General features: G+C 40.2%; 1 protein-coding gene across 1 annotated transcript in view; it reads right to left on the bottom strand.

Annotated features, from left to right (window-relative positions):
- Positions 1–8,957: 8,957 nt before the first annotated feature.
- The window catches only part of LOC147620083 (thylakoid lumenal protein TL20.3, chloroplastic-like), a 38,556-nt gene continuing 35,384 nt past the window's right edge, over positions 8,958–12,129 (bottom strand). The window contains exons 2-7 of the mRNA XM_086772254.1: positions 11,530–11,692; positions 10,187–10,216; positions 9,959–10,065; positions 9,825–9,859; positions 9,606–9,734; positions 8,958–9,457 (exon numbers count right to left, since the gene is read on the bottom strand). Coding sequence (XP_086628380.1) covers positions 9,263–9,457; positions 9,606–9,734; positions 9,825–9,859; positions 9,959–10,065; positions 10,187–10,216; positions 11,530–11,692 — 659 coding nt within the window. The 3' untranslated portion in view covers positions 8,958–9,262. The remainder of the gene's footprint in view (positions 9,458–9,605; positions 9,735–9,824; positions 9,860–9,958; positions 10,066–10,186; positions 10,217–11,529; positions 11,693–12,129) is intronic.

Raw genomic sequence — 12,129 nt, 5'->3', positions numbered from 1 at the left:
TGTGTACGAACTCATAAAAATTGCCCAAAATGTACTCGAGTACGTTCAAACCCACAAAATGTACTCAAGTATGTTCAAACCCACAAAAATCCCAATGGAGCAAGCAGCATGCGAAACACCACTAAGGCCAAGTAAATGGATTGTGGACAAGAGAGTAATGTATCTTGGACCAAAAGAGTGTGAAGAGCCCAAAAAAATAGAGTGGACATTTAAAAAGGCGAGACTCTTCAAGTGTAAAAAGAAAAGTGTGAAGAGCCCAAAAAAATAGAGTGGACATTTAAAAAGGCGAGACTCTTCAAGTGTAAAAGAAGAAAAAAAAACCCTAAACGTTGAAAAGTTCTTTCCTTCTCAGTTTTAAAAAACTACTCGCGCGATAGCCTAAACCCTTCTTTCTCACACTGGGGTGTTGGCATTTTGTCCCTTCTTTCTCATCCTCTGGTGTTAGCTGAGCCCTCTCAAAGAAGGCTGTGAAGCTTCTTCATTTAGTTTTGTTCTCTTTTTTTTTTGTTTTTTTTAATTAAAGAAAATTACGCTAGATGATACGCTGAGCATGATACACTGACGTGCTGCAACAAACAGTGTTGTTGTGGTGATGTGCTGAATATCACTCTATGAGTGGTGTGCTTAATAGACAGTGCTAGAACAAGAGAACCATGTTCAAGGAAGACCGCACTAATGAGCTTAAGGCAAGAGGATTGTGCTTTAAGTGTGGAGAAAAGTGGAACAAAGATCACCATAGAACATGCAAGCATAAGAAGCTTTCTTTGAGTTTGATTCTCATCGGGCCAAAAGATGGAGTTGATGAAGAAGCTGAAAGTTTTAAGGATTTCCATGAGGAGTAGGAAGTTGATGAGAGCCACAAGCTTGGTGGTGATTTTCCTTCTGATCTAGGTGGGTCGTATGAGGGATCGAGGCATGAAGGTACTCTTTGCACACTATCTTATGATGCATATGCGGGTTGTAGAAGGACTAGTACCTTGAGGCTCAAAGCTAAGATCAATGGGAAAGCGGCTTATGTGTTGGTGGATAGTGGTATTACGTATAGTTTCATTGACAAAAGATCATTGTGAAATCTCAAGGTGCATCCTAAGGCTTGTACAATGGTTTGCAATGAGGTACATGTTAGCAAAGTAGATATGATGAATATATCCTCCTTCTCCCTTCTAAAGTAGAGTAGCCCTAATTGCACAATTTCCCACACTAACACACATATAAATCTTCTAAGAAATTAGGAGGACTCAAAATTGGAGCTTGAGAAATTAGGAGGACTCAAAATTGGAGCTTGAGAAACAAGTTTCTTAGTTTCCTTGAAAGCAATTTGATGCTTCTCTTCCCACATGAAAGCTTTTCCCTGAATGAGTGAGTTGATGAAGAGGATGTGGATTACTTGAGCTGACTCATATAAGAATAATGGATCTTTTGTAACATGGATTTGAGTTGCTTTGCAGTGGAGGGTGGTTCTAGAGCTAAAATACCTTTGGTTTTGTCAGGATCTATTTGCTATTTCCAGTTGAGACACCACGTGCCCCAAAAATTTGACCTTTTTCTCCCCAATGTGACACTTCTTAGGATTCAAAGAACCCAAGGCAACGGCGAACCCCTTTAATACCAAGTAAAGCATCTCTTTATGAGTCGGGATAAAACTATAAACACAAAAGTAATCAAGAAACACCTTGATGAACTTACCCAAATATGGCCCAAAGATTTGATCCATGCACCTTTAAAAAGTGGCAATAGCATTTGTAAACCTAAAAGGCATTACCCTATATAAGCAAAGGTGTCCCATAGTGTCACCAAAGTGGTTTTCCTTTGGTCTTCTTCAGCAATACGAATCTAAAAATATCCATTGAAGCCATCACATATAGTATATCTATATATCTCTCATGCCCAACAACTTCGTCCAAAATCTAATCCTAGAATGGCAATGGAAGATGGTCCCTCCTTGTATAAGCATTGAGTGGCTTAAAGTCAGTAGAAATCCCTCCACTCACCACCCTTCTTGGGAGACACGACTACAATCAAAACCCACTCAGGATCTTCCATTAGAAAAATAAAGCCTGCAGTCAGAAGCTTGTTGATCTCCGTCCCCTTCACAAGGTCCTAATCTCAACTTTTAAACTACAATTTTGGAACCCTCTTTGAGATTGTTACAATAAACTACAAGTTTGGAACCCTCTATGAGATTGATACAATGCTCAACCCCTTCAATGACCCTCAAATCCTCATACTTGGCTGGCAAAAGTTTGGAAAAATATACCAACACATTTACATACTCCTCTTGAATATATTCTTAGAAAGCATTTCTGTCATACATACTTCTCTTGAATATATTCTTAGAAAGCATTTCTGTCATACATCTTTGTCGAGATCTTTAAGACATTTGGAGAAGAATTCTAATTTTCAATCACAAAAATTAGAGCATAGCATAGACTTTACACAAATTAAAAGTATTAACCTTACATAAACAAAATAAAATAAACAAAAGAGCTAGAAAGTTGGAAAGGGAGCACTCTTAACCTTACATAAACAAAATTAAATTAACAAAAGAGCTAGAAAGTTGGAAAGAGATCACTCTTGACACAAGATTGGGTTGAATCTCTCTTGGATGAGTGTGGCCCTTATACCACTCACCTATATTTATATATATAGAAATCTTACTTTTCAAAAAGATAACTCCAAAAACAACCCACAAGTGCTTTTGAGTTTTTGAGAGTAAAATCTCTTACAAAAATATAGCAAGCTACAAATATAAAGTCTTGCATCTATCAAAATTATAAAATACTAATTGGTATGCACAAAGGTTTGAGGCCTTAGCCTTACAAAAAAATTAATACCAAAATATGAAACCATAAAAGGTGTTCACATTTCTTCCAAAATATCTCATAGTGGTCTAACAAATGTTCCACCCATGATTAACACATAATCCGTATTAGTCAGTGCACATAACTGATTAAACACATTAATCTTGACTATATCATACGAACGTACACAACTGATTAAACACATTAATCCTGGTAGATGATACAAATAACAGGCATATCCAAAATAAAATATAGACATCCCCATAGAGATTATGACGACCTCTTGCTCGGGTTGCAATTGACCATGAATGGTATGAGTGCATGAGATTTTAGTAAGAATAAAAAAACCTTTATGGCATCTAGCATCTTTAATAGGATGATTCTTAAAAGTCACAAGATACTTAACATTTGCATTCTTGAGATTCTGAACAATTGGCCCTGGAACATTCACACGGGAAGCACTGTCAAAGAGAAGAATGTGTGCATCTGCATCAACTTTTTCTAGTTTATCTGGCATAACTTATCCAGCACATGCACGGAGGTCTTATCCTCCCAAAATATCTAGAAAAATGCATCTCTGATTGCATCATAGGTCGAAAAGTGAGCATACTCATATTGAGTAACCCAGAGAGCCGCACTTTTTTGTAAGGTTGGTACAAAAGTTGCATTCTTCAGATTCTGAACAATTGGCCCTGGAACATTCACATGCCAAGCACTGTCAAAGAGAAGAATGTGTGCATCCGCATCCTCTGAGGATTTCCAAGATAATTTTGGATACTTCACTATGTGACTGCTAGTCATGTAAGCATTATGTAGTGATGAAATCGAGGAGGGGGTGGCAAGGACGGGGGGTGTGGGGTGTGGTGGGGTGAGGTGTTGTGGTGAGTTTTGTGGTGGCGAGTTGTTTCCGACATCCGGAGAGGATGGACGAGTTACAGACTCTTCCTCTTCCTCAGAATCCTCCTCTAAGTGAAGTTCTACTGCTGGACAGACTAAGAGGGCTCTTGACAGTTCCAAGCCCGCCTCCTTAGCTATTGATGCATCCTTATAATCATCATCATGTGATGATTCTGAGCTGGATTCAGCAAGTGAAAGTGGCCGAGCGTGCAGATGCCCTAAATAGCGCTACTTGCGTGCTGACATGGGCTTTCTTGGCCATGCGAAGAATGACAGACTAAAGTCAAAGAAAATCACATAGACAGAAAACCATGCAGAAAAAGCAAGACACATTGTGGTCGCCAAAGTGTTATCAGGTGACTGCTGCCCAATAACCTAGTGAGTTTTCTCTGGTTATGTGCGCATCATACACCAGTGTAGTGCCAAACAAATACACAAAAAAGAGTAGAAGACAATGCATAAATTGAATCACAAGAGATGAATAAAATTACAAGAGACGAATCGGCACTTATGTATTACCAAATGAAAAAGAAAAGAGACTAATATACAAAATAGATAATTGATTGATCAAACCGGCCAACAACAACCATTGTTTTGATTTTCATTACCAATTTATACAGCTCTAAGTGCAATTACAAAAAGAGACGTTTTCGTGCTCTGAGCAACGGCTTTGTTACATTCATCATGACTAAGGCGAGTTTGTTACAAGTGCCCGACTGGCCACGACTGTGGTGTTTCGACTTGTCCAACTGTCCCGCCCAAATACACAACACATAACCACTTTCATTTTTTCAAAAGTTGATTATTCTCGTTGCAACCATTTGATCCTTTCCTTAGTGATATATGTGAGAGTAGCATCTATTTTGCTAAAATATTGAACGACTTTTTTATAAAACTAAGTGAAATCTACGAATTCCTTGACTTCACACACATTCTTTGGAACATCTGTTCACCACATCTTCTATCTTTTGTGGGTCTAGCATGATCTCCTCTTTGCTTACACGGAATCCCAAAATTTTGACTTTGAACATTGCCAAAAAAGAAGGCTTTGCAAATAACTTACTTTTTTCTCAACGGTCTCATGACCTTCCTCAAGTACTCATTATGTTTCTTTAATGTCTTTCTATAAATGAGCAAGTCATCAATGTATATGTCATCCAAGTACTCTTGAAAAATACCACTCATCATTGTACAAAATGTTGGATGCAAGACATTTGGTCAAACTAAATGGCAACACCAACTATTCATAACTCCCATATCTTGTGCAAAATGTTTTCTCAATACCTTCTTCAAGAATATGGAATCAATGGTAGCTAGACCTAAGATCAATCCTTGCGAAATACTTGGATTTTGCATCCAATAACTCTTCCATCACAACAAATGGATATCTTGAGGGCCTAATAGTCCATACATAGTCTTTTGTAGACCCATCCTTCTTGGTGACAATTAGAATTGGAGCCCTATATCGCGAATGAGTTGACCTAATCATCCCATTCCTTGCCAACTCTCCCAACTGATTTTTAAGTTCTTTAAGCTTAATGGCATCCATCCTATACGGAGCCTTTGTTGGAGGACTCTGTTGTGAAATCAATTCAATCTTGTGGTTCATTGAGCACTTTATGGGCATCATATCCTTGAACTCATCTAAAACTTCCTAAATCGAAATCTTTGGATCTCCAATACTGCATCCTGTTTCCACCTCATTGACCTTCATCACCTTTCTCAAGCAAGGAGCGGATACACTGCATGGTTACTTTGATCTAGACAACTCTAGTTCCTCTTTTTAGGTTATTTGGATCCTTCCCAAAATTTACATATCCTCCACCACTCAACCTAGAGCCCATTAAACTACAGGCTGAACTAGCACCCTTCGATTCAATTGCTTGAGTTTCACTTGGATTCTGACTTCGAGTTCTTAGACCTTTCCATCCCATGCGTATTGGTTGTCCTTCCTTGCCACCGTTGAGTTTCTGCATCTAAAAATCGTTCAACCATAATCAAGGTCATCTAATATGTTTCACCCTCTTGCTTCTCAATCTCTATTCAACTCCCTTGCATCTCAATAATCTAACGCATAAGTTGTTCACATCAATTTATGTGTTTATGTATTCTCTCAATTTTCCATCTGCTTGCCATAAATCCATCCATTCTTCCTACACACCAAACACTTCGTTTTGCAAGGTATGAATTTCTTGCTTAAACTTTGCTATGAAATAAACTCAATATATGATTATGGATCACTTACATAGAAAAATGAATAAAGATCTTGACATGCTAATATACGATAATATAGTATATAGTATATACTCTTCAAAAAACAGAGGCATAATGCATTAATTAAACTCAAAAAAATAAAGAGTTAATGCATATTTTGTGTGTGTGTGTGTGTGTGTGTGTGTGTGTGTGTGTGTGACGCTTTCCATTCCTAATCATCATGAATTATTTGGGCTAATGTTACTCACACTCTTTTTGCACGTTGGGACACGATCAAGGGTTCTTTGAGAATTATACAAAAAATACATAACATTACATAAATCTCTCTCTCTCTCTCTCTCTCTCTCTCTCTCTCTCTCTCTCTCTCTCACACACACACACACAAACACACACAAGTCTATATGAAACGGCCTAAGTTTGTTAAAGGAATCTAGGCCAAGGACATGATTTGAATTGTACCTCTATCTGCACATAATGTAGCTATTTATACTCTCCCATCTAGGGGCTTAATACCCATTCTCACATCCAAGATTGAGAGGCTGATGAAAACAATTAAGTATGGGCTTTTTAGGATTAAGCATTTGATTTTACATGAGATCATACTTGCAAACTTTAGACCATCACCCTCACAGGTTTGCAGAGTCTCAAAATTCACCTATCTACAATAATAGAAAAATTCACACGCAAAGCCATGCATAAGCTCTTGATCTACGATAGGATGCCTGTCAGCCCACCTCACATAGCCTAATTTGTTTCCCTCACCGGAATGGGTCTAGCACAGTGGATTAGTTGATGGGGTCAACTACTCTTATGCGACATATCCAGGAAGTCACCATCCCACTACCACATACCTATCCTGCATACCAAGACATCTTCCCTCACACCCTATGTAAGGGATCCATGCAAAGGAATCAAGGATTCTCATGACATAATCCTTAAACAAGCACAAGATTAATCGAGACTAAGGTTATGCAAGCTAGCTCACCATGCAACCATAGATCTCATACAACACAAAATCTCCCCCAAGCATACACGCTAAGACTCTATCCATATAGACCACAACAGTCAGCCCTAGTGTCACATACCACCATAAGGGGCCATCGGTGGACTGTCTGCCTCAAGGAGAGAGAACTGGGAATGGATTGCATCCATGGTCTAGGCAAAGACCATCTTGTCATAAGACAATACAACAATGACAATCCACTCATTACATCACCCACTTATATAGCTTTTTCCAATAAAAGCTATACTTATGGGATTGTTAACTTATACGCATCATTATTAGCTTATAAGCATTTTTGTTAACTTATAACCCTTAGCCCTTATAATTAGCTTGCTTTTCCTAATCCCTAGGCCTCCTAGCCCCCATATTAGGTCGACTAACCATATGGCTAGCATCAAGTACATACACTTTGCTCCACTACCAAACCCTCAATGTGCTCACAGCCTCCGAACGGGTGGTATGATGATGTGGTGCATTGTCTCGCAGCTTCACCTCCTTTGGGAAAAGGAGACTAGACAAATCTTTCCGCGAAAAAAATGTGGAGTTTTTTGTTGCCTCGCTCGCCGCCGCCAGAATAAGCGTGCATTCTTGGCAAAGCGTGAGTGCAGAGACCTCATATGCGTGGCACATCTTGGAGAAGGAGAAGACACCCACGCCCATCACAGGCCTCTCATGTAGGAGACTGAGACGCCACCTATTCGGCATCCCAAATTATCCCCCACTTAATATATCCCAAATTAGCCCCCACATGATGTATCCCACCCCTCATGCTGCCTTCATCATCACTATCCTATTCACCACAACCAATATCACCAAATCTCTATTGAAGTTGCACAATGGTAGAGCCTGAGGGCTTAGGGTTGCAAGGTTCAAGCTATGGTGGATTGAAGACATCCATGTAGAGAGAGAGAGAGAGAGAGAGAGAAGCTCAAGAGAGACAGACAATGCTCAAGAGTGTTGCACGACTCAATGATGATTAGATTCATGTGAATCCATCACCAAGTACAATGCTTTTGTAGGCTTAGAGCCTTATCTTTTGACCCATTCACACACTAATACAGTGACACATGGCACATGTGATATCACTGCTTACTACATACACACATAATCTCTAACCTTTAGAGTTTGTTCACACACATAGGCACACTTATACACACTAAGAGGTGGTTCACACACATACACTTGCAAAGGGCCGATTTACACACGAAGCTCGGAATCCCAACGAAACCCCCCCTTGAAGAAAATTCGGAGAAGAGCTCAAGAAAGCCTTCAGCAACAGCATCAATGATGGCCTCCGGACTGCACACTAGTGCCAAAGTCTCAGGGGGGGTGAGCATTTCCTCAGAGTCACTAGGGATGGATTCACTGAGAGGCCCAGTTATCTCCAGAGACACATCCCACGCCACGAGGATTGCCGCTTAGGGTGTCATCATGTTGCCTTTGAATTGAGACAGTAAGAGCACAGGGCATCCCACAGGACACACAGATATGTAGGCTATGGGATTTGGGCCTGTCATGAGTGATGCAATACAAAAGTCAGAGTTGTCTTGGATTATACCTACTAGAGCTGAGGCACCACAGAGACACACTACTGCAGCAATGCAAGAGGCGGGATACTGCACAAACATCTATCACCAACTTCTTTGGCCCTCACCACAGAGCCCTGTCCAACACTCAGCCATACGAGATCTGCCCAAAATATGGACCATGACAGAGCCAGGCGACCCCATCAAACAAGCATCTTTTTGGTCTCATAGACACTTTGGGTCTTTTGTAGACGTAAATAACATCTTTCTTTCTTTCTAGGCACTTCTGGTCTTCTTCCTTCAGGCATGAGCTCCTCCACACTGCCGGGCTGCCCATAGCAGCAAGTTGCTGATGCTCATTTTCTATTGAAAAGTTAAGGAAACACTCTTATCATCAGGCAGTAGTAGACAATCACAGCTTTACTCATAATTAGGTAACATATGAGACAGATGTTGACATCATTACAGAATAACACTGGAAACTATAATGTGCATGCCTAGCCAAAGGTTATTGATGCTTTTAAGCTCCATTGTAGAGCCCCACTGCCATTTAAAAGAAATATCTGTCCAGCCCATCTACAGAAACCTTTTTCCCTCCATATGTGCATACAATTCATCCAAACTCGAGCACTAATATACACATTCTAAAATACACTCAAATGCCTCTTCTCTTCTTGATAATGGCATACATACAAAGCTAGCTAGTCAAGACTCCCTGCATGCGTCGACCAGCAACTCTTACAACAACTCACAAATTTGGTGGAAAATATAGATAGAACCATATAAGGCTACTCCATTTGGATGTCTTTACTCACTCATTTTTATGGAGAAGCCTTACACAATCCAGTAGCCTCGTCACAAAAGCCATCCCTATCAAGGAGTTTCACAGGTGGGGCACTCAAGAGAGGAGAAGATGGAGAGCCGTAGGCATTCCGACGTGCATTCGAGCATCCCAAACTTTTCCGCGTGCTCATGCCGGTCGCAGTGTTTGTTCCATCAGCATATTTGCAAAGGGCCTGATACCATGTCAAACCTTAACAGTTCAGCAAGCCCAGCCGTACTCCATTCAGTAGTGACGAGACAATATGTATGCCTCAGGGCCAAGCGTACTTGATAAAAACATGCCACTCCGAAAAAGGGTATTGGGTTTTGGGTAAAGCTGACCTGCTTCTGAAGCAAGTCCAGAACAGCATCACTAAAATCAGCCCCCTCAATAACAGCACTTCCCAAATCACTGCGGGTGAGAACTGCTCTCACAAGAATGGCATTCTTTAAATTCGCCTCATTCAACACCTGCCAGTTTATTGATTACGTTTCACATGTTTTCCAGCCAACCAAGAATGAAAAGCACAAGATCTAACTTTGTTTTAAATCAACTCTTACCATCCGATCCATTAAAGTGTCACTCAAGTCAGCATCTGAAAAGGATAAAGCAGGATTAATTCCAACTATGAAACCGTCTGGATAAGAAATTGGGCTATTACTGTCACCAATGCATACACATGTCACAAACTCACTCTCAAAATTAGTCTTGTATGCAACAGCCTTTTCCATGTATGCCCCATTTAAGGTGCTACCACTGAAGTCAGCTTCCCTCATGTCAGCTGAGGTGAAGTTAGCCCGCCTACAAACAGAGACACAATTTGAAATGTGCCTGTTAGTAAGATAGAAAATCTATAAATCAGAAAAAAAAAATCTATTAAAAGCGAACTATAAAGGTCCTCGATAAAGTGAGGAAAAAATACCTGAAATTCTCATTTGTGTGGACAGTTTTCCTGCAGTAAGACAATGTGTACCCTTGGCATTAGTATAGACCAAAGAGAAAGCTCACATTAGAAGCACAAAATGCGAACTAAGCAAATATATTATTAGAGAAAGAAAAAATCAAATGCTGTGTATCAACTCGAGCTAGAAACAAAGCAACACAATCCCTAGCCATCAAATACCTCAAGTTCCAAGCTTGGCTTTGTTCAAGACTGCAATAATGCCCTAGTAAAGAACCCAACTAGGACCAGTACCTCTCTCCCAACATTACATTCTATACCTCTGTGGTTTTATTTTCTTTCTCGCATGTGAAGTTTTTTCATGATTGACAATTGATAAACTATGTCCTTTAAGCCATGGGATCTATGCATTCATGTTATGAGAAAAATCAACATAGCTAATTATGTATGTCCCTCCTACAGCTTTAGGAAGCCTAACATAACACCTGGCTAATGCCAAGGAGTAGAGTTGTGTGACTCCCTCTATCCAGCACAACAAGAATCCCATTGTTACATGATGTCTCATACTAAAAGGCCAATGGACCCTGCCTTCTTAAAGTCGAAAACTGCCTATGCAAGGTGCGGTGGCCTTCTTATGGTGAAAACATTGTCAGTGAGGTAACCTCCTCAAAAGCAAAGACACCGTCAAAGATTCTCAAGCCTGAAGAACCTCTATATGAAGTCCAATTGTGCAGTGGCCTCCTTAGAGGTGAAGACATTGTCAAAGATTCTCAAGCCTGAAGAACCTCCATATGGCTATGCTTTTTCAGATAGATCAACTTGAACAAGTTGAAGAGAAGCATTGCCTTGAAACTAGCCTCTTGTGGAGCAGGTTTCCAGTCTTGCTTGCCCGTCATACAAGCTTCACATACATCTGATATTTGTAAAAGTGGTGGTAGATGCTCTAAATTACCTCTCTACATTTCTTGGGAGAGTTTTACTACTCAACTGCCCATAGCACTCATACCATAAATTGCCCGTCTCTACATTGGCTTGAGGATTAAACGTTGAGATCTCATACAAGTACTTTCTTTGACCTTTGATTGGGCAGATCGCCTGTACAACCTAAGACTGATTATCATGAAAACCCTCAAATCAATGTTGCACACCTGAAAACTATTTGTGCCACTAACCATCAAGATGGTAGCTCCACAAGACACCAAAGCCTCTCTTCACGTCCTTTCACATGTTTTACAATAGTACAGCAGCCATATGACCAAGATGGTAATTCAAGTAATATAAAACACCAATAAGGACTACTACAAGAGTCAGATTTCAAAAATTGTAGCTCAAAGACATTGTTGAGTCTATATAGAGCAGCATACCTCAGATCAGCAGAGCCAAACTGTGCAGCAGACCCTATTCCAAATTCACCTCGCATGTCAGCTTCAAATTTGTTAAGATCAGCCTCTGCCTTGTACGTGGAGCCTAGAACTGCCACTGCCAAGGCTGCAGCTATACACCTTCCAAGGACTTTTGGCTCTGCAGCTGCCAGCAATCCCTGTCACAAAGCTTAGATCACATTGCATGGAGATGCTTGTAGCAGGTTTATGAATGCTCCATACTGCAAAACTCTAACAACAACTTCTACATGATGCACAACACTCTTGAAACTACCATTCTGATCTTGATTTTACAAACGAAAAATCTAAATATATGAGACCTAAAAATAAAGGGTTGTTGGTTTGGGGGGGGGGGGGGGGGGGGGGGGGGGGGGGATGGCATGTTGTTGGTTTGAGATCAAAGAATAATATACAAAACTTCTCCAAGCTAGACATATTACAGGAGATAAAAGTAAACCATATAATCAGTTGCATATTTGAGCATAAACAAAGAATGTAGTTTTGCCAATGCAACAGTGCTACATCTAAGACATTAAATATTGAGCTTTGGGGAATTGTAGTACATAAATTTGCCTCATCGAA

Source organism: Cibotium barometz, chromosome 32, assembly GCF_041138505.1.
Source record: "Cibotium barometz isolate CiBa-2024 chromosome 32, ASM4113850v1, whole genome shotgun sequence".
Taxonomy (NCBI): Eukaryota; Viridiplantae; Streptophyta; class Polypodiopsida; order Cyatheales; family Cibotiaceae; genus Cibotium; species Cibotium barometz.
Note: the sequence above shows the minus strand (reverse complement) of the source record. Positions and strands in the feature narration are given on the sequence as shown.